Source organism: Nothoprocta perdicaria, unplaced genomic scaffold, assembly GCF_003342845.1.
Source record: "Nothoprocta perdicaria isolate Ctin4 unplaced genomic scaffold, notPer1 scaffold_143, whole genome shotgun sequence".
Classification (NCBI taxonomy): domain Eukaryota; kingdom Metazoa; phylum Chordata; class Aves; order Tinamiformes; family Tinamidae; genus Nothoprocta; species Nothoprocta perdicaria.
This window is the reverse complement of record NW_020454572.1, coordinates 895,689-918,943: the sequence shown is the minus strand read 5'-3', so window position 1 is coordinate 918,943 and position 23,255 is coordinate 895,689. Positions and strand designations below refer to the sequence as shown.

General features: G+C 43.3%; 1 protein-coding gene across 1 annotated transcript in view; it reads right to left on the bottom strand.

Moving 5' to 3' along the window:
• Nucleotides 1-1,094: 1,094 nt before the first annotated feature.
• The window catches only part of GLG1 (golgi glycoprotein 1), a 61,712-nt gene continuing 39,551 nt past the window's right edge, over nt 1,095-23,255 (bottom strand). The window contains exons 10-27 of the mRNA XM_026034338.1: nt 20,923-21,044; nt 20,184-20,285; nt 18,131-18,284; nt 16,077-16,214; nt 14,977-15,063; nt 14,103-14,165; nt 13,335-13,448; nt 12,857-12,945; nt 12,099-12,216; nt 11,394-11,486; nt 10,867-11,004; nt 9,469-9,592; nt 9,116-9,258; nt 8,779-8,880; nt 8,039-8,146; nt 7,284-7,404; nt 5,575-5,681; nt 1,095-5,090 (exon numbers count right to left, since the gene is read on the bottom strand). Coding sequence (XP_025890123.1) covers nt 4,923-5,090; nt 5,575-5,681; nt 7,284-7,404; nt 8,039-8,146; nt 8,779-8,880; nt 9,116-9,258; nt 9,469-9,592; nt 10,867-11,004; nt 11,394-11,486; nt 12,099-12,216; nt 12,857-12,945; nt 13,335-13,448; nt 14,103-14,165; nt 14,977-15,063; nt 16,077-16,214; nt 18,131-18,284; nt 20,184-20,285; nt 20,923-21,044 — 2,091 coding nt within the window. The 3' untranslated portion in view covers nt 1,095-4,922. The remainder of the gene's footprint in view (nt 5,091-5,574; nt 5,682-7,283; nt 7,405-8,038; nt 8,147-8,778; nt 8,881-9,115; nt 9,259-9,468; nt 9,593-10,866; nt 11,005-11,393; nt 11,487-12,098; nt 12,217-12,856; nt 12,946-13,334; nt 13,449-14,102; nt 14,166-14,976; nt 15,064-16,076; nt 16,215-18,130; nt 18,285-20,183; nt 20,286-20,922; nt 21,045-23,255) is intronic.

Sequence of the window (23,255 nt, the reverse complement as noted above, 5' to 3'; positions counted from 1 at the left end):
AAAAAAAAAAAAAAAAGAAAAAGTTAATGTCACATTAAAAAAAAAAGGACTAAGTTCAAAAACAGCTTTTGCTGTAAAAGGAATTTGTTGGGTTTCCTTTGTACACTACGGGGGAGGCTCACGATTATTGTCCCTACAGAACTAGCCAGAGATCACCAAGTACCTGTATTACATCCCCCTCTTACCCTCCCCTACAAACAAACAGCTCTAGTTTCACTGGTATTTATTTTTTTTTCTTAAATTCAGTCCAACACAAACATTAGTCACAGTTTTGGATTGCATCTGTGCGGCACAAGGATCAATGCACGATCTATGGGCAAAAGTCCCCCTTTGCCCCCCGCTTCTGCCTTTTCCAGGCCGCTCGCTATGTGGGCGCTTTTATTCAGTAAATGTACAGGGGCACTGGGGGCAGGGGGATTTCGAGCACAATCATTTCTGCCCAGGAGAAATTTCTGCTCCTCCGCAAAACCTGAAGCAGGAGGATTCTGTAAAGGGGCCGGTCGCTGGCCAGAGCACGAGACATGAGGCCATGAGGAGCCTTGAGGGGCTCCACGTAGCACAAAGGCCCGTTGTGGAAAGCTCACGTAAAGACTGGGATCTGGGAACTGCCCTTAAGAGGCTAAAAACCACACGTGATAACATATCCTGATAAAAAAAAAAAAAAAAAAAAAAAAAAAAAAAAAAAAACACTAAAGCAGTTGGGAGCCCACAGAGCTATTTCCATGGGGACAAGAGATGCTCTGATCTTGTACCGCACTCATGCACTCGCACGCACCTCAAAGCCACCCTTGGAAATCAAAGCAGGTGAAGTAAAATAAAACGAAAACAACACTATGCTTTTTTGACTAAATAATAAAGTTATGTTTTAACAGAAGTCACCATCCACCTTGAACATGCTGCTGCCACATCGGGTTCGAGTGATCTCTCTGGCCTAGCACGGCTACCTCCCTGCTGTACTCACACACAGTTTCCATCCCGAGACTCGAGACCTCTCCGTTCTCYGCGCACAACACTCTTACTGTGGATTCTTTCAGAGACAAATGATTGCATTTGTGGGGATTTCTAAATGTCGTATTTGGGACCAAATGCTTAAATGATTTTGTCTAAGTATTATTTGAACTTAATGAGGGCTTTTCAGATGCTTTCTGGCAACGCAGGCACATGGGTACCCAACTCGCAGACTAGGGACGGCTGAAAAGGATTGTTCCTGTCTACATCAGTTACGACAGCCTGATGACAAAAGCAAGGCAAGGGGAATCCAAAGTCAGAAGAAAGTCAAAGGAACTCAATATAAACCTCCAGATAAATAACAAGTTGTTTTTTTTTTTTCTCCTTAAAGTCAACAAGAATGAACACTAACAGGCTCGCCAGAGTGAAGCAGGGGCACACATGATGCACAGCCCCCCTTGCCCATGTTCTCTAAACACATGCTGTCAAGTGGGGAACGCAAGCTACCTCAATAGTCCTTGCAGCAGGAGGGAGGAGAGCGGCATGCCATGCTACTKAGCAGACATCTCCCCTTTCCATGTATTTCCAGGAGCATCAGCATAACKGTATCTAGGATAAGCTCTCAAACAGAAGGCGTTGCTGCGGCAAGGAGAGAGCCATGCAGGACACGGTGGAACGCAGCCTTCTCCACTAAGAGTTGAGGGTCACAAGCAGGAAAGCAGACCAGAAGTTTTGCTTCAGCTCCCTCACTGGTTGACAGAGCCATTTCTAGCACTTTCAATTAAATCACAAAAGTTAAAAAAAGGCTTCCTTAAATTAAAGGCAGCAGCAATGTTTCTTACCACCCTACGTTTCTTCCTCTGCAGTGGAAAGTGGTTGCCTGCAAGGCAAGATGTTGTGTTGGCAACAGCACAAGCAGGTTTGTTTTGGGAACAACATTTGTACGAAGGTCTTTTTGTATGAGTGTGTGCTTTTGAGGCCCCTAAGATGCTCAGGTATATGTAAAAAGTAGGAAAGACAAAAACATTGTGGACGGGAGCCTCCTAATGCTTTTCTCCAGGCACTGCTGCTGTCTGTTGCTTGTTCCATTGGTGTGAAGCTCTGCTTAGCATCTCCTTAGCAGCTCCAATACTCAGCTAAGAAGAAAGTCTCTGCAAAAAGTCACCGAGCAGGGACTGTGACTACAGGCAATTAAGGACCAAGAATGCTCGAGTGTGCCCGTGAGTGAACGGGCTTGCACGTCCTGGCTARAAGTAGCCACATGCTCCAAGGAATAACATACTTTAATACTCTCAACCCTTTAGGGCACTGCTCTTACTCTTGCCTGACTAGTATTTGTTATGCCAAAATACGTTAGTGCACTGTCTCCAAAACCAACAGCAGCACAGGAAACTTGCTTCCTACAGCTGAACTTTCTTCCAAATTAGAAAGCAAACAACCAGAGGCTTTAGAGCGGCAAGTAAAAATAGCAGTTACTTTCAGAGCCTAAAAATGGATTTACATTGAGAACTAAGGCTATGAACTCTCCATGCTTCACAGTGGTGCCATTTGGAATAYATGGGGGGAAAAAAATGCTATTTCTAGATACTACACCACCTAATCAGGCTTGCCGGGCTAATAAGTTTACAAAACGCTCCAATGCTCGGGGGGGCAAGCTGGCTGTGCCCGCTGGACACTCAAACAGCAGGACTTGTGCCACACAAGCAGGCCAAGGTGCACAGGAGCCTTTTCCCTTCCCTGTAGCTCCACTGCCATGCTCCCCATCACTATGTAGTCATTTGCTTCAGCACTTGGACTCTAGACTTCCAAACTGCCAGACTATCATCCGCGTGTTACAGACCTGTTCTGCCTCAGGGATGTCACCAGTYAGGCCTTTTTTCTTCCAGTTCATGTTTACAGAGAGCCAGTTAACCTGCCTTTGCACCAGAGAACAGGGGGGAGAGAAAGAACTGAGGCTTAATTTCTTTTCTGCTCGCCACTTAATGGGATCCTACCGCATACACCATCTCTCTGCTGAATGATCATTGCTCAGACTCTCTCTATTGCTTGCCTTGCATTCAAAATACTTTCATACACAAACAGAAGTGCTCACTAAAGACCACCACTATAAGTCTAGGACATCACTAAGTTTGCTATCCATCCTCAGAACAGGACAACAAAGATATGTCTGCAAACAGCTTTGCACACCTTCGTACCACCTCATAAAGGCAGCAAAAGCCCTCGCAGTATTTTGTATGTGCATCATTCTGTACTCACAGCATCATTCAAATCAGCTGGTCCACATCCAAAGTGTCTCAGATSACCTCCACTGTTCCCCCTAGAGAACAGCACAGAGGATTGGAAATGTCAGGTCTTACCTAGCAGGGCACTAAAGTGGAAAAGAAAAATCACGCTTCAAGCTTCAGCCTAAGGCAGGCAGCTTCAGGCACATGATTTTTACTGCAGCACACACAGGTGAGCACATCTAAAAGGCTAATAAAACACATCCTATGGTACACGTCGACTCTCATTTTAGGTTTCAGCAACACACTCGACCTAACTCCTCACGTTTCAACCACAGCACATGACCAATGACCTACACTCCTCCTACGTGGGGAAGAAAGAAAGCGGTACGTAGCTTTCACAAATAAAGGTGTAGCTTTTCCAAGACACCTTTGGGTCTTCAGGTCTGAGGATCAGGTTCTGGAAGCGTGGCTATAGACAGTCTAAGCATGCCCACTGGTGGTAACAAGAAAGCTATTTCCCTTGAAGATCCGGACGCTTCTGCCCTTGTGCAACACTATCATCCCCCCTCCTCCCTTCCTGCTTGCTATCCTGAACCAGCACCCATATCCTACATATCCTGGGAAATGCCACTTTTATCCTTAAGCAACTGTATTTGTGGAAACTGAAAATACTCCTCAGTGCTTCYGTTGAAGCAAATTAGGAGCCAGACAGGTCAGAAAACCCACTGCACTAACCCCAAGCAACCGTTTTACAGCTAGAGATGTTCAATGTCCAGCAGCATCGCAMATCCCTGGCAAAGCACCTCATCGCCAGTATGTCACCTACCACCTGTAGACAGTTAATTCAGAGGGGAAATAGCTCAGCAGCAGCAAGATAAAACAAATGGAGTGTTAATTTTTTCTTTTCTGCATCATCACTGATAAAGTTGTCCGAGTAACTGTTCAGGGCACTTCATGCCACTGACAGCAGCACYGTACACTACTGACAGGCTCTATGTGCCTTGTGTCTACACCCTGTCTTTAATCTACTGAAATACAGGTTGTGAAGCTCACATGGTATTTGATCCTGGTCAGTGTTTTACTCTATCTTGCGAGTGGTAGAGGAAGAAAGGGAGGACATCTTTTCAGCCAAAAAATAAATCCACAGTAACAAAAGCAGGATATTCACTAGAAGATGACACCAATGACTGGTGTCCTTAGGTTGTCCAAGGCTATGCTCTGAAGATACTTTACATAAGATGAGCAAGATGTCCAAAACAAGGCCAACTGTGGTGTAAGATGCAAATTACCCTTAATTTCCTGCCTTAATTTCACCCAGCCACAGAGGATGACTATATTTCAGAATGAACCATTACCTAAACCATACAGTCGGAATGCAGATATATGTCTTTCTTTAAAAATTTACTTAAAAACTGCTTGAGTTGCAGGTCACGTCAGTCTGATTYGGAGAGTGAAGGCAGTTCCAACAGCACAATAGAGACTTGTCTACAGGCAGGTAAACGAGAGTCTGCTAACAAAGGGGTAACAAAAGCYGCTGGCTGGGCTGCCAATGTTGCACACAAACTTCCATAGGATGAAGATGCCATGGATGAGATCCAGGATGGGAAAACTGAGCCAACACCTGCTGCTGTTCTAATTTTTTTTTTCTTTTTATTCCTCTCTCACAAGAGGGGGTGGGTAGACTATACAGAAGAGGGCTGTACAAAACTGGGCACTGGGCAGGCATTTCTTCAGCAGGCAATCCAGGCTCTACCTGTCCTTGAGCTCTCTTGTCACCCGCTTGGTGATGCGTCCACACATCAGGCCGATCAGGAAGAGTACACAGATGCCCACTGTGATCACAGACAATATATAATTCTTGGACGGAGAGGTCATAACTTGCATGGCAAGGTCGGAAAAGCCTTCAGCTGGAGCAACCTAGGCGGGAGAGAAGAAAATTAATGACCCAAAGAACTGTGTTTTGCCTGAGACTCGGGTCAATTATGAGATTTAATCTCTGCTGTTGCTATTGCCTCCCCCCACAGTCAGACCCGCCCAGCACCACAACCAAGCRGGTCTGGAATAATTCACATAATGAACAACTCCGCCAGGAGACAGCTTTATAACAGGAAGTTCTGGTGACCCCACTYATTGCCCTAGACATTTTCTACATGAGACCAAGCCCTGCATGCCCAAAAAATGACTTAATCCTGCACTGTTGAGGAGGCATCTCAGGCATTGAGAAACAAAGAATAAACAAGTTAAAAAGGAGGCCCGATTTCATGGTTCCGGTGAAACTCAGTGCTCTACTTCATTCAGAGACACATGAATTTCACCGCAGCTCAGGCTTTAAATGAACAGTTTAATGAAAGAACCAGTGCCCAAAGACCAGGCGGTTGCTGGAAACGCTTTACACATTCACCTTCGCGGCGTAGCTCCACATCTCGATACGGTCGTTAAGGCGTTTCTTGCACTCGGGCTGCAGCCTCACGCGCTTGTCCTCCAGAGCTTCCATTAAGCAGGACATTTCTGTAACGTGCACAAGAGGGCATCACAAACACGGAACAGCTGCTTCGCTGGTAGGCTAGGGAGTTGAGGGTGCGGAGAGGGGAACAAGGCTTTGGAAAGGTTCTGCCTCCCGCATTCCCAAAGCTCTGGGCAGAGGGAATGGTGTTAAAATGCACTGGGTGCTATAGACAGACTTGGCCAATCCATGACCTCTAATAGAAGTTGAAACAAGATACTGGCATTTTATAAAAATATATGAAATTATATGTTTTTTATTTAATATTTAATTTATATTATATATAAAATTACATACTTTATATATTTATACTTACACTGCCCTACTTGAATAATCAATCTCTAATTGGATTTTTTTTTAATTTTGCTTTACAATGAGGAGTTATTTAGTGCACAAAAGCAAACAGGCTTTAAGCTTTAAATTAACCCCAGACTTTTAAACACAACTGTTGGTTCAAACAGTGGTAGAGCCCTGTTTAAGCCAGACTTCTGCGTATCTTCAGTGCAAATACACCAGAACAGACATCCAAAGAATTAGGACAAAACAAGAAATGAACAAAGGATATGCAGAATTTCAAAAACGCATTAAAAAAAAACATTAAAAAAAAAAAAAAAAAAAAAAAAAAAAAAAAAAAAAAAAAAAAAAAAAAAAAAAAAAAAAAAAAAAAAAAAAAGATAATGACCAAGAAAATACTTGGCCTGCCATTTCTAGTGACATATAAATTCAGGATTTTTTTTAAGGAAATTTAGGAAAAAAGCATTTCAAGTGGTCTGAACCTGTTGCCCTTTGTCTTTAGGGGGACTTAAGTAAGACTTCAGATGAAAAGCTCAGAGCCTTGAGCAGCTGTGCGAGCTTGGGAAATGTAGGAAAGATTGCCTATCTTCTGGCAGAGYGAGTAACAAAAAATGTGCATTTTAAGCAGAGGAGGAAAATGAAAAGAGCGGATCAAAAGACTTCAGCTTAATTTTATCCATCAAAAACACTGAGAAAAAAAGAAAAAGCAAACTAGGAATAATTACTGACACAAAGAAGGACCAAGAGGGATTTGCCAAGGATGGATCTTGTGAAACCAATCCGATTTGCTTCTGTAGGAGGAAATAGTTCCAGGAAAGCTTTTGACACGCTCTGATATATCAAACACTGTCATAAGCGAGTCTGAGCGCTGTATCTTACATGAAGCTGATAGGAGGGGAGATAAACATCGCTGAAAAAATCAGCCCATGTACTTAAGAGCTGATATTTCAATGGAAGGATTTACTGAGCAGGGATTATAGATTTGGCATCAGATACTATTTTCAGCAATTACACGAATGAGAAAACATAACATATACTTATCAAACTTGCAGATAAGGCCGCAGGGATATGACATTAGCACTGAAGAACTGCTTCCTGCCTTGGACACAAGGGAGGACCCGAACACTTCTTGACAACCCTTCTAGCACCGTGACTTGAACAAGGGCATCTGCCACCTCTGGAGCAGCAGTTCCACCTCACTACCCACCAAGGTCTGGCAGGAGTATCTCATACTTCACATAATGCTGGTAAAAAGAAGGCAGCTCAAGGCCCTCGGGACAGACAGGCTGTGTAAGCAAAGCCTAAACACTTACGGCGTCCTCTTCCCGGAGGAATGGCGGCGCAGTGGTGCTTGATGTCTAGGGCACAGGCCGTGTGGAGTACTGGGTCAACAAATATATCTGCTTTGCTTTCTTTCAGCATGTTGAGCACTTCCTGGAGAAGGAAACAATTACAGGTGCATCTCAAGAAAGGAGAGAGACCAGAACACCGCTGATTAGGCTGGGCAATGCTGCTGAATGGTGGATCATCTCTTTCAATCCATCATCACAGAAAAACAATACCAATAACGGACGTGATATAAATGCTGGATTAAATGTCCTGCTTTATGAGGATGAGCACAGTTAAGTTCACTAAATACCCATATAAATGTAAAATAAGCTCCATAGACTAAGGTTATTTTGGTTAAAATTGAAATCAATGCCACAGCTACGGAGCACTTTGCAGGACTCAATCACAGCCCCTGCCTTGACCATATTGATCAATCAGGAAGTTTGCAACTGACCCAGCAGCAGCAAACAGATTAGTAACTAGAAACTTTGGCAATCATAATCAAGAATAGATCCAAATTCTGGAACAGCAAAGTATAGTGCACTGTAGACACAATTTTCACTAGCAACTTGAAATGGAATTGAATTGCTGCAGGCCAGAATTGAGCRGCGCAAAGAAATTTGCAGAGTTTTGGCTTCACACTAGCTAGAACATGGCCCGGGGTTTGATCTTGAAGAATACTTAAGAACACTACAGGGACAGGATGCCCTGAAGGGCACGTTCAATTTAATTCCTTTACCTTCTTGCACATTTCGGCTTTTATTTTCAGCAGATTCACTTTCAGACATTCTTCCACCTGCCCAGTCTGCTCCTGAGCTGCTGCTTCTTCTGCACACAGGCTGGAAATCTATTTTGAAAAAAAAAAAAAAACACACACACACATATATATATTATCATTAATAAATGGTACCTAGCAATCATTCTGCCTATTTGCATCTCAACACATTAGCACATCACAAGAAATCCAGCTTGACTCCTTCAATACACGTAGCTTTCTTAACCGAACACCAAGAAATCAGTATTGTTGTTTTGCTAGGAAGGCAGAGAGAAAAATTGCATAGAAATACTGCTAAGATATGAAATAAATAAACCCTGAGACACAGACCATTATGCTATTAAAAGAAAAAGCTCAAAATCTGACTGTATTCCAGTGAAGATAAGGCTGGAGAACTGCTCTCTGTTCACAACAACAACAACACAATATATTCCCATGGTTGTTACTAGTGATGAGATGCCAGATGCCAAACTTTACTTCATCCTCGCACTGCACAGGAATCTGCCCATTCTTACATACCAGGAAAAAGTCACAAGCAGAGAACACTAGCTGGAAGCAGCTAGTTATTTTGTTTGTTTGTATTCTATTAGCACAGTTCATGTTTTAAGAAACACTAAATCAATTCCACGCCAGAACTTCTCAATTCCAAGCTCCTGAGGAGAGTTTTCATCCCAAATAAGCAGCTGGGGAGTTACATCTCCTACCTCTTCAGAGCAATGCATCTGAAGCTGGGGATCCAGTCGATAATCAAGAGCCGATTCCTGGATTATCACTCGGATTTGGTCCTCACAGTCTGGAGAGAGACGCTATTAAGCGGAGAAAGTCATTAACTCACTCCATGAGCTTTCTTGCCATAAATCAATCATCTCGTATTTTAAGCTGTGTCGTTATAGTAACTATACAGCAGCATAAAAACTCTTTTAGGCACAGTGCATGATGTATGTTGAACATACCGTGAGTCCAAGTACCACCTGACATTCAGCGGATGCTGCTCAGCACATTCCTGCACAGTCCCTGTTTGCGAGCGCCACCTCAACTCACCTGGTCTGCATATTTCAGCTTCAGACATGAGATCACTTGTCCCTCTAACTCTGTATCATCCTTGGCTCTGTTCAGGATATTCTGGCAAAATTTGGGGATGTCTGCTTTGCAGGCCTTCCGGAGCACAGGATTTAAGCGGTAATCTAACAGAGAAAACACAGCAGAACTTCATCTCTCCAGGCAGAGCGTAATACTCCGAAAGAGCTTTGAAAGAAGCATCACCCAGACACCAGCATGTGCACTGACAATTGTGAAGAATAAAATGAAGAGAACAGTCCTCCAGGCATGCAGATCACCCATGAGCTCAGGCAAGCAGTAATTTCATTATTTCCCCTGTCACGAGAAGGGCATACCTGTGTTCTGTGTAATCTGGCGCTTGGTAATCATTTGCTTGCATTTAGGATCCATTACTTCACTGTTCTTATTCTGTTTCAGACACTGCAGCATGTTTTTTGAGTCTGCCTCTGGACAAAATCGCTACAAAAAAAAAAAAAAAAAAAGTTCATTTCAGCATTAAGCACTTAAACCATCACAGATCCACAGAACAGAATATCCATACGCCTAACCTGGAGACAGACAGAACTCAACTCCCTCTAACCTTAACACTTCCTATCACTAAGAACATGATGTTGACTTGAACACCTGTATTTATGGAGCGTGAGCTGAGCAGTTACAGACCCKGCTAGCTAAGGGTCTGGGCTGCAGTTTGCACTGGTAGTATCAAAAGCAGTTTCCCTGTATTTTACATTCAGAAGTTACCAGCTCTGTGAGAGAAACCTGCACCAAATCTGATCGCATTCACTACTGGTTTTAATCCAATTTATTTCAGAAATTTAAAAAGGTATCTGGTAGCTCCATATACTGCCACTGTCTGTAACAGCTGGATGGACAAAGTGACAGGTAAATACACAAAGGTAAGACCATGTAGCACGAGAGAGCTTCCGATTTGTCCATTTTTATCCTAAACCAGAGGACTTATTGCTTCTTAATCACTTATTCCTTCTGTTAGAAATTAATTCTGCTGTTGTAAGACAGAGGTCCTGTACTCATAATACTCACCATCTCTGATGATGTTATAAGTCTTCTTTTRAAGCACAAATCTGTTCTGGAGAGCCATAAACTCTCCAGATACTATGCTTCAGACACCAAGAAGGATTCAGAGCATTGCACAGAGTACACACGTACACAGTAGTATTTCAGGCCTTGCAGTTCTAGCTACAATGCAGAAGTGTTTCATATTAACATCCACTGCTGTTTGTCAGTGGCACCACTTTAAGGCATTTCTTATTTCAAGGATCAAAGGTTTTGCATGACTTTGCCTACTCTTATCAGGGTGATGAAAGTCTGCACCAGCTCGGCAGTGGGCCCTGTAATCACGGTGACTTGTCCACCTCTGCTGAAGGCCAAYTTGCTGCAGCAAGAGGACAGGTCAGATCAAAGCTGTATGGGAAGCCCCAGCACGCCAGACTTCCTCCTCTAATGCTTCTGGTACATAGGGAAACAAATATTTGCACAGGCTTTAATCAGGCATTCGGAGGAAGCAAGCTGAGAGAGAGATGCCCGAAAGAAACCTCAACTTGACTCAGAGTTAAGAATCTGGTTGTTTTGCATAGAGGCAATCATATTCTGAAACACCACAGCAATTTGGAATGAATCATTATGCAGCAGCTCAAAACTGATAGTTTAAGACACAACATCAATGGGTTCTTATATCCCAGCCTCACCCTCCCAAGTCAGCACACTGCCATCACCTTGATCATCTGCTTGCAGACTCTCATGAGCGTGTAGTCCAGTTCTGGATCCATCATCTCTGTCTCCTGCAGTTTAAACACCTTCTGGTGACACCGGGAACTCAACTGCTTCTTGATCTCCTTCAAGCACTCAATAATCTAGAACACAGTATGAACACATTTCATGGGATGAAGAGGGTCACCTAGACCTACTCCCCACACCCCAAAACTCATTTTGCAGACATTGTAGCTAAAACTTCTTTAGCAACCTTTGCAACAACCAGTTAATAGTTTAGAACTAATGTTAAATAGGGAATGTCTTATAGACAGCATTACAACCACTCATTACATTGCTTGTAAACCAGCTTTTAAACCATTTAAACCATTTAAAAGTTCCAAGACACTCACAGAAGGTTTTGGTGGTGCCTTAAAATGAAAATCCAAAGCTGCATTACCAGAAACAAAAAGTGCTCTTTTTTTTTTTTTTTTTTTTTTTTGCAAAATGGCAGTACAAATTGAACTCTAAATTATTAATAAAGATCCATTACCTGAGCATTGCCATAGGCTACATTTTGGCAGTAATTCTTGATGTCACTTTTACAAGCCTCGTACAGTTCTGGTTCAAGTCTGATATCCTCAGTCTGCAGGACAAATTACAACACAAACTTTTAATTGAGATACCCCAAAAATCCTACAATTTTAACTTTGTTATTCTATTAAGTAGAACTCCGCTYATCAAAAGTGAATACAGGAGCCTTGGAGGTAACAAATGGTTAGTGGGACATCTACCTTGCAAACCCTTGCAATGGATCAGTTGGCTTTTCACACAGAGAGAAGCAAGAGTCTCTATGCAAACGTAATTATAGAGTTGGCAAGTTGTCCCCACAACTCCTCTATTAACACAGAAGTCCAAGACAGCTAAGATCTTTTCCAATGAAAGCTAAAGGACCTTTTGACAGCCAACCAGCCATAGCACAACCTGCTAGATAATCTGCTAGAGGACTGGGGATGTTCGCAAGCAGAGCATCTTGCTCTCTAACATTAAACAYGAGACATTTAGGTCACTGCTTTCACTGGGGAAAGGCATCTGAGCCTGGTAGTGTCAGAAGATTTTTCTCCCACTGGAAAAAGCAGATTAGATGCATCTTATGAATAAGCTTCCTTATTTTCCCCTGAGGTGGACAGGGCAGGAAGCTCTAATTAGAAGACCTCACTGGAAGAGCAGGCACATCAAAAGCCTCATGTGTGTTTACCATCTCCAGCTCCTCAACACGCAGCTGTTTGCGGCACTTCAAAGACACCCTGTGCTCCTTGGCATCCTGCAAAGTATCATTGCGCACAGTTGTGCTCAGGCAGATCACTACATCCACCCTGCAGAAAGGAAAAGAGCTTCTTATTAATATACTCCTCACAGATGTCAACCAAAATGTGGAAGGAAGTTGGGGATAGGAGACAGGTACGTTGCATCACCACATTACAGAACAAAAAATTGACCCCAGAAACGTAAACACAGTTTATAACATAAAATGCACAGTCTTCTTATCCATAAAGAGGATTGACCTTGTGTGCAGTTTAGCCTTACATTAATGGGGTAGGCTTTTAAAAGAGAAATCCTTCTACTGAAATGCATGAGCCTGCTAAATCGAGCAGGATATTCTCCTTTCCCAAACCAGCAACTCTAACACTTAACGTCTCAGAAGACGATGAATCTTGCCAGGGTAACACATCCTGGGGCATGCAGATCATTAATTGTAATAACCAGCTATTTTCATAGCAAGAAGAACAATTACGACGACACGATCCTTTCATAAGAAGTAAAGAGAAACACCTTTACAAAGAGGGAGGCAATGCCTCTACCTTAAGCATTTGCAGAACAGAGTCTCTACAAGAAAAGGCACAAAYTCAGTCTTTAGATGAAACCTAAGGTCTCTTGACTCATCAGAAAATAATATTAAAGCTTTATTATGCATTTCTATAATTTCAGGTTGCTGTTTGCTGAGGTGCTACATACTTTTTCTTGATGTTGGGGCAGAGTTTCAGCACATCCTCCTTGCAAGCCATTTTAAACTTGTAAGAGAAGCGAAAGTCTTTCATTTGAACCTGCCAGGGAGGAGAAGAGYTTTAGTCATCCATAGCCAGAAAACGAAAAGAAAAAACATATCCTGCATGGACTATCGCTTGCTGAATCACAAGAATCAGCAGTTGCTTTTGGCCACAGCTCATCTGCTGGGAAACAAAGGAGACGCTGCAGTGCTGAAGAAACTGGGACCCTATCTTACATGCAGCAGTAAAGAGGAGGGCGGAAAAGAAGCAATCTCCAGAAAGAACCATTTACGACCAGGCATGTAAATACAATTATCGAAACTCAGAATACCACATTTAACAAAGTGGGGAAAAGAAAGGAAGAGATTCATAAGTAGCTAATTCCTGTCAACCGCCTCAGCGAATAAAACRAGTTTCAGCTGGTAGTGTAGAAGAGCAGTACTTACCAGCTGGAAATGAGTAACTCCAATTGCACACTTCTCATTCATCTCCTTCTGGTGTTTGTTCTGTATCAGACACTCCATCAGGTCCCCGGAATCAATCTGGTTATCTGCCACCTCCTGAGGGATGGACGAAAGGCTTAAAAACAGGCTACAAGCTACGATTTCTATATTCCTTTAGTCCACCGGGACTGGGAAAGAACTCAGAGCAGCAGTATTTGAAGTCCTACTCCATAACGTGCTTGTGCACACCATTAACTGCCCTGTGTTTGCATGCATACACTTCTTCAGTTCAGGAAAGAATCATCTCAGGCACATRTACATGTTGGATTCAGAGAGATGATAACACTTGAAGTTGACACTTCCATGAGGTATTAGAGTTTGGTGCCTATGCTGCTATTTGACTATTGAAATTCTATAGCTGCATTAAGGAGGTTTAACAGCAATGTTATAACCTTAATCACAAGGCAGATCAGCTAGACACACTGCTTATGTGCAGGAGAGAAGAAAAAGCTGAGTTTCTGGCCCACTATAAAGAATAACTTTWAAATTACAGGGCACTTTGGTAATCTAGTTCTTGTGTCAGGTCTCTGCAATAACAACGGAAGTATCACATGGAAGAATGAATTCTTTATTTACTTATTTTTAATATAGATTGTATAGACTTCTGTGATCCTTCTACCTCTCGTTTTAAGTACACCAAAAAACTAAACATTAAAAACCTTCCATACAGCATTTTCCCCAATCCCATTCAGGTTATCATGGAGTACTCACATGACAGAACGTCTGGATGATGGGCTCACAGGCTCTCATCAGCAAGGCTTCGATCTGAATGTCCTGCAGAAAACGTCAAGTGAGCAGACAGTCACTTTACTTGGTTTACAAGGTTTTTTGCAATCCAGAGCTTCACCCTTCAGTTGTGAAATATCCAAGGTTTATGTCTGTGACAATGTAGCATATGCAGGAAGGAAAGAACCTMATCTCCACAGACAGAAACTCACTGCTTGGCTAATTCAGTCTCCTCCAAACCTGACGCTACGCACTAGAAGACATACTAGACTTAGGCAGGAGTTAATGATTAACAATAGTTCTGAGCCAAATGTTTGTAATCACCGGAAAGAAGAGCCTCTATGACACTAGACAATCTTTAAGATATACAGAGGATCATTTCGGGCAAGATGCTCACAACACCCAATTTCTGAAAAGTGAGGCTGCTGATCTCAGTGAAAATACCAAGATTGCACTTAGGCCTTGCAATACATTTGAGCCGGGGAGAGAGCAATTGCAATATTGTATTAAACTGCTTGCAAGTAACATCAAAAACTAAATCTCCACAACATATTTTGATTGGTATTAAAAATAACAGGGTTATCTGTGCAAAAACTTCTAGCTTCAAGACCATCACCACTTTTAGGCTGGTGCTTCATTTTTCCTTCCACTTAAAATCTTTAACTGTTGTACACTTGTCTCAGAGAGCCTCCAATGAAAATTAGAACTGTACTACACGAAAGGGTGGCCACTGCTTTGTCCCAGAGAGCTGCATTTCTGCACCTACTCTGATCTTATTTTTTTTTCAGCTTTTTCAAAATGGCATGCTTAACACAGCATGCTTTATTCTTCCCTTCATCCTAGGCTGAAAATGGCTCACCTCAGACTCCAGCTCCGTAAGATTTCCCACTATGTCTCTGCAATCGGACACCAAGTCATCAAGATGGTCCTGAAGACATTCTAGTTCCTATAAAAGACAGTCATTTTAGTACATGATCTGAGGGTGCAAATTCAAAATCTGGGCCCAAAATGGGTACCTGGGTGGAATAGTCCCCCTCTTCATAAAATGAGCAATCTCATYTAGGTCTAAAGTCTTAAACTAACTGATGAGAATTTCAGAGCTGATGTGCTACGACTTTGTCTTTCTCCTTGGAAGGCATCACTCAGGCTAAAACCAGTTATTTGGTACCATCCTTTCCTGCCTTCATATCATACAGGATTACCTTTGGAGAAAGGTAATCTTACAGCTTTAAATACATGATAACCTGAGGATTGGCAAGCAATATTCAAAGAATCTGTTCCCCAACAATGTAAATTTGGATGCATGCACTGTAGCGACCGAGCGTATCGGGCGAGGWTGTTACTGCTTGTTCTCAAAATGAGCGGGAAGTGCTTTACCCAGGGTGTCTACCCATATTACTATGGAAAATCCCCATATTACTATGAAAAATGTTTCCAAAGGACAACAGCATATGCACTACTCCATCTGCTGTCCAGTGTCTCTCCCCCACAGCTATGCTAAGGCCGAGCAATTGAACAAGAAAGCCTTTGCCGAAACGTCGTTAAAGAGCAGCAGATGTTAGTTCAGTTCTTTATAAACACAGGAAGCAGGGCAGGATTTGCCGAATGGAACTGGGATAAAGTTTACGTGGGAAATGTCAAACTTGAAATAGGATATTACAAATTAGAACCAGGATGGGGGGAGAGGTCACTTCTTCAAAGTGAAGTCCTTCATCTTAATCATCCCTTTTCCCCATCTCATTCCACTACATGTTTGAATATACGTAAATTGTGCTGGAGGTGCAAAACCTCTTCATATCAYCACAATCTTTCAGCCTAGCATAGATTATGTTGCAAAATGCTTTTTTAAAATATATTTTCAAGTATAAAGAGTTCAGCTAGCTATGAGATGTTCCTTCATCCCTCTTTTGTCTCCCCTCCCAGCAAGTTTTGCTAGAATGATTTCCATGCACAACGTACCTGCCCTGTCTCTGTCTTTTCACTGCACCATTTCCCCAAGTCAACCATACACTTGTCCTGGAGAGCYGGATCCAGTTTCACATCCATGGCTCGCTGGTGGAGGATTCTCTGCACTTCTGCTCTGCACTCTCGTGATAGCTGCAAAGAGGGAAGAGAGCTTTTAGCACGTGGTGCATCTAAATCCATAAAACACACACAAAACACTCAGAAGTGGCTTCATGAAGGGGAGCACAGACCACTAACCCCAATCCTAAGTAGTACAAGAGAGTCCTGCACTGCCCAATGTGTAACCAGTGGGCTCAGAACAGGGATATTCAGACATAATCCAGACACTAAGAGCTTGGACTTTTGTTGTAGCTTAGAGGTACGCTCCTTTCGTTCCAGTAAGGGAAATTATATCCTTACACTTTCTCTTTGCTCTTAAATGAGATGTTGATGCAGGTTCCTAAGCCAACTCTATGCTGCCACCTTCTTTCAAAGCTACATTCCGAGAAGAAAGTCAGAAAAGCCAATGTTGCCCTTGACTCCAGAAGGTACCAAGCCCTATGTGCACCCACAGTTTCTTCTCTGCCACCTCCACTGCATTTGTTCAGACTAGGGACTAGGGAAAGAGATGAAACGGAGAAGATCAAGGGACACGAGGATGGTGCTCACCAGGCCTAGAAGGCACTGGTAGAAGCTAAAAGCTTCACACATTTAAAAAATCCAAAGCACCAGAAGTCATCTAGAAGTACTTCTGCTTCTAGAAGAAGATAGATCTGATGAGTTTGCTTTCAGATTCTGAATTTCAAAGTGACAGTTGTTCCTTTAGCCTATTTTCCCTAAGAAAAATACATTTCAGAACCTTTTTTTCTTTTTTTCTCTTTCTGATAGATTATTTGCAGGGGTCTATGGATTTCTTTGGTCAGCACTAAAATAAAAYGGAATTAAAAAGTCAACTCAGCACACTAAGAGACTGCATTTTTWAAAAAATAAAACCCTAAAAGAGAAGCTTTCAATCAATAATTGACCTGTGCCACAGAAGGCTTGTGCCAACAAACTGTAGGAATTAATTTTTAAAGTCAGGCCACTGGCAACCCCTCCAGCTCCCAGGAGCTGTGTGTATTAGGAGGTCAAAAGAAAGGGAGCTGAGGAGCCGGCTGCTTTCGAGGGAGGCTCTGTACCTCGGCAGGGACGCGAGAGGGCAGCAAACTTGAGGAGCTCGGAACCAAACACCAGGCACGTATACCAGGTCTGCAGATTGCASGGCAGCAAGGCAGACCCCTGCTATCTTCTTAAAAGATGGCATGAGCACAGAATCACAGAGTGGTTGAGGTTGGAAGGCACCTCTAGAGATCAATCTAGCCCAACCCCCTGCTCCARCAGGGACACCCAGAGCACGGGGCACAGGGTGGCATCCAGGCAGGTTTGGAAGATCTCCAGAGAAGGAGCCTCCACAGCCTCCCTGGCAGCCTGTGCCAGGGCTCTGGCACCCTCACTGTCAAGAAGTTCCTCCTCACATGGAGATGGAGCTGCCTGTGTTGCAGCTTGCACCCATTACAAGCACATTAGCAGCACACACAAAGAACGGAAAGCCTATTTTAATACCAACAAATTTAATGGAGTGTAATCTGAAGCTGCGCTCAAACAAAACTGGAAACAGCCTCAGAAAGCTAGCTTCAAAAGTGGGGTTTTTTTATTGTTTTAATGTGTATGTAAAATTATGTAATTTCGTAGTTAAACTAGCTAGCTGCAAGGAAAATCAACGGACTCTTTGGAAAGAGAAGAGGGAGGATTTGCAGCATGGCTAGACTGATGCACATAAGGGGCTCTCGGCACAGTTCCCATTGCAGACCAGTGCCTTATCTTGAGCCGGCTACTTTGCTTTATCAGAACAGCATAAGCCTCAAAGGTGCCCTCAAGGAGGAGCTGGGAACGGACACTAGTTCAAGAGGTATCCACAGCAAATGCTTCCAACTCCTGCGAGTCCTTGAAGGCGCAAGCGCAGCCTCCAAAGRTGCGTCCAGCCCCGAGGGCAGCGCGGAAGCAGCGGGGAGCTGCCGGGCAGCGCTTACCCTGCGGCCCTGCTCCTCCGTGCGGTACGCGTGCCGGTACAAGCAGGAGAACACGGCGCCCGGCGGCATCAGCTCGCTAGTCTCATTCCAGCCGTGGGTATGACAGAGCCGCGAGGCATCGCCCTGGCACTTGCGGTAAAGGACCGTATCCAGCCTGCAAGGAGAAACGTTAGCGCTCGCGCTTCCGCTTCGGCACTCAAACCTTCAATGTTCCCTCCTTTCCAAATGCTTCCAGGGCGGATACACCCATCACCGCTGCAGCGTTTAGCGGCATCGGGACAACTGCACCAGCCCGTGGCAAAATGCCTGGCGCTCCCTTTGAAATTACCTTCCTAATCTTGCAAAAATACACCAGGATCTTTCATTACAAATCAAATCTTCCACACCTCTCCTCTCCTCCTGCAGCAGGCCAGCCAACTGCTGACACATGAGGGAAAAAGATCCTCCTCTCGATGTGCTAGAGCAGCAGAAAGGCAGCTACACACCATTTTATTTGTATAATACCTTATATGTACTTTGTACCGCTGCCATTTTGAAATGTCAGCTTCATAAAAATCTGAATTTGGTTAATTATCTCCTCTACATTTMGGCTGATTTCGCCAATGGCTCAGCATCACTCACTTCTGCATGCAAGAAAACTGCGTTGATTAAGATGATGTTTAATTAAACTGAAAGGTATCGCCAGCTTTTTGAAAAGCTGGCCTGACATTGTGGCACCTTAAAACTCAAACACTGGATAGAATCTGTCACCAAATTTACACAGATTATTATAAAAACAGTCAGTAATAAGCATTGTAAAGATTTCTGTGCTCTTTTTCAGGGGTCCAATAACAAGATTTTTGTCAGTCAGCTCCAGGGAACCATGTGGTTAAACAAAGGTGAGCCAAGTTTGTCTGCTCTGCAATGTGATCCGAAATAATCCTTGCTCCCAGCAAAATGCAAATACTCAGTTTTCCTCTTCCTGTTCACTTAAGTTTGGCTCAAGTAACTAATTCCCTGCCAGAAACATGGCACAGGAGGAAGAACCCACAAGGATCCTCCAGGTAAGGGAAGCGGAGGGAAAGCAGCCAGTTATCAAGGTGACTAAACAAGCAGAAACAAAGCCCTAAATTCTGTGGCCCATGAACCTCCTGTATATCCAGAAGTGGTTGCCAGAGCATCTGCTTGCCCTTAACCACCGTCAGGACTGCCTGCAAATACAGCTATAAGCCAGATTTTCTCAGTGACTAATTCAAATAGCAATTTAAGGTGATGGCTTCTTGTCTTCCTCCCTAAAACCATCGAGCAAAATTATTCTCTTTCTTGCAGCAACCCCATTTGATGCACTCTGACTTCCRGGCCTCTCAGCCTTCTGAGGAAGAAAAGCCAAATATTTATTCTTCCCTCATTGATCATGTTTACCAAATACGCCAAATTCACATCCTCCTCCCACTCATCTTAATCCAGACAGACACAGAGGGCTCTGTGGATATTTAAAACAAAGCACTGCAATCTTTCGGTTTTAAAAAAAAGTTTCAAAAGTAGCAATCTGAAGGGAATTATCCACCCTGCAGGAAATAACACCAACACAATTTGAAACAGGGCAGAAAGAAGCAGAGAATCACTTCAGACGGTGGTTTTTTGTTATACTTAGTAGCTCAGTTTTCTCAACTCTCATGTTGTAGCACASAACGCAGACAAAAAGCAGAGAAAACCAACCACTGCTTACACAGAAAGCAACCTTTACCTTCAGCATAGCCAGAAACATGTTTTAATTAAATATGCCTCTGAGCTCAAACTTGAGAGGCTTTGTAGAGCTGTGTTATTTGTTCTAAATGAGCATCTGATTTAASTAGGCGTCACCCTTACCTCTCGCAACCAGCTCTTGCTTCTACTAGTCTAGACAGATACTAATGCCTTAAAACTGGCCAGCTTAAAAGTTTTCTGTCTCGTTTAAAGACAAGCAAGCTACACAGCTATGTGAGGAATTGCCAATGCTTAGGCATGCTAGATATGGGCATCTAGAAAAATGCCCATATCTTCTTTTATCTTAATCTTATTTTACAGTTCTCACTTCCAATCACGGGATATAAAATACTGCAGCTCCAGGAGCCGATGCTCACAATCCTCTACCATCTTCTCTGTGTATAAATGCTCCATCAGACAAGACAGAATCCTGCAAAAGATGAAAAAAGGAAGTTAGGCGAGAGACTCAATTAGGAGCTTCCCCTCAGTAAGAGCTGGTGCTGCCAACTCAAGAGCCTTTTTGATGAACCTTGGCTAGGAGGTTCAAGCAGAACAAAGATAATCTTTCCCCTCCTTCAAAGAAGAGATTGCATCCAAAACAACCATATACCACATTCACACCTTCTTTAAAGTCCACTGATTTAACTAAATAGGATCTGACATGTGACAAAAGAAGGAAAAAATGGCTTGGAAGACATATATATATATATCTCAAATATAAAAGCAGGTGCATCTCTGCAACATGGGTTTATTTAACTGGCCTTTCAAGGCTTGCTACTTCGCTTTGTAGTATTGTTAAAGACTTAGTGAGAGAAATGAACACATCAAGCGTTASCAGTTTAAGCTCCTAAAATAGCTACATCGTTCCTCACTGCTAAACCAGCCTTGCTACGAATACACCAGCCTCCTTATGCAGCAAAACCAGAATACAACCCAGGCTGCACCTCCTCCCCTGTATGAGCTGCTAGCTTGGAGGCTCAGAAATGCACACGTTAACATCTGGACTGCCCAGCCGCATAATTCTTATGGATGCCCACCAAAACCAYTGGTAAGAGACAGCAACCTACATGGGATCTCCAGAGCGGATGTGCTTGCAGGCAGTCTGTATGACCGACTCGCAGGCCTCGTTGAGAGCGCGGTCGATGCGGTAATCTGCACCGGGGTCCGTCTCTTGGATCAGCGTTTGGAGCTGGAAGAGAGGGGTGGACAGGAAAGCATGAATCATTAAGCTCCAAATCAAGAGTGCTTGAGAGCGTCTCAATTCGACAGCTCTGTGTTAACGACAGCACTAGCCCATTTGAAGCCTGTGCTACAGCAGCTTGGTTTAAGTGCTGTCAAATTGTGTGCACTAGAAAACACAGCAATAGTTGGTGAGAGCAGTCACACACTGAAGGTTAACTGTAAATCTAGAGTTTATTAAACACCAATTTGCAGAACAGATTTGAGAACATTTGAACGTTGCAGTTTTGGTCCATCCTACGCCTTGGTGGCAACCTCATTCCATAATGCTGGTAACACCAGGAAAGCAAGTTTGTCACTTTTCCACAAAACTTATTTTCAACTCTGGACCAAGACCCAAATCAACATTTAAAGATCAGTTAGCTGCTGGAGTATAAACAAAGCTTTAAAATGTTGCTAAATTGCCTGAAGGAACCAGAGACACAAGATATAAAGTCCTAGGTCCTGTTCTGCAGACCCATGAAGTAGGATTCCCTTAGAGATGTCTGCTCTCTCCAAGGTTCATCAAGGGTTGGTCTACACTATAGAAAATAGGCTTTTAGAAAGGCAGCAATTTATTCTATCTATTTGGCAGGAAAGGTCTTCTCTGCCACCCCTCAGTCCTGGACCCTTCTGCCCCACTTCTCCCACCAAGCCATGAATCCTCAGAGCCTGAGCAAACAGGCAGGCTGATCATCATCTCACAGGCAACATGTTTGGCTAACAAATTTAGAGCAAAAAATCCAGAGAAAGAAAAGCACCCCTTTTAGAAAGCACCTCTGTACCAACATCAGACGGGCTATACTGTTAACACCCTGACACTTACTTAAATGATTTTTGTCCCTCAGACCAACTACATCCAAAGTCCAGCTATGTTTTACCTTCCATCTTCCAAACTCTGTGCCTAAACACCACCCAGTGCAATTTCAGGGGGCAAAGCCCTAGCCCAGCACCACAGCACGGACAGAAAAAGCACCCGAACACCACAGAAAATCAAAGCTACCGTTACTATTATTATCCACTCTGAAGCTTCTAATCAAGACGATGGGGCACAAACTGCCTGGGAGGTGCAGAAGGTTCCCTGCAGCTCCTGACCCTGCCTAGCGAAGGCCACAATTTCACACCTTCCATGTTGAGGGGAGGATCAGACCTCCTTTGGAATACTAATAATTATGATAATCGAGATAACTGAGAGGCAAGGGCTGCTCTCCCGCACGAGTCTGGCCTAGCGGAGCCAGCAGGAAAGCCTTGCTTAAGGAGACAAATCTAGAGTTATTTTCATGCGTTCGGTTTGCAGGATTCATGGCACGAAGCCAGCACAGCCAGACACTTCCCAGCAGTTAAAAGGCACACTCGAGCTGAAAACAGGGCATTTAGAGCTTGAATACAGCCAGGCTCTTCATCTGATTGGAGTCCTTTAGGTGTTYAGGGGTATTTTTACCCAAGAACCTCCCCAAGAGCAAGACGTGACAGATGCAAGGCCAAGTATTAGTAATGCTGTAAAAAAAAATATTTTACAGCAGCAATTTCCAAGCACTTAAAGCCACTTTTTTTTCCCCCTCCAGTCCTACCAATGTATCCTTTCAAAAATCCACACATCCTTGAAACGTTATTTCCTGCAAAAATGGCAATGATGGTCCAGATACACGGGGAGACTCGTCGGGTCTCTGAAGACCAAGGGCCTCGAGGCGGCATTTCAGGAGCACCAGGCACCTTGCAGCTCCCTTTTCTCCTTGCAGGGCCCTTTTGGGAACTACGGCGAGGTTTTGCAAAGCAAACTCTCCACCAAGTGCAACGTGTAAAGCAGGGAGCCAGCTCTGCCGAGCCAAGAGTTAGTAGGAGGCGGAAAATTTGGCACTGGGGACAAAAGCCAGAGTTTCAGGGAGTTTTCCTGCCTTCCACAAYCAACCCTTGCTGCTGAAAAACAGGMGGATAAGCCTTCTAATCCRCCAAACTTTGATYCTGAATTGCACCTAAATTGACAATTAGCTACCAATTTATTAGCTCTATTACAAGCTGAAAGCAGAGGGACCAGCCCTTGTAGCAGTAATTACAGGTTTTTCACGCTCAAGGGATAAACAGGAGAAAAAATAAAATAAAATAAAATAAAATAAAATAAAATAAAATAAAATAAAATAAAATAAAATAAAATAAAATAAAATAAAATAAAATAAAATAAAAT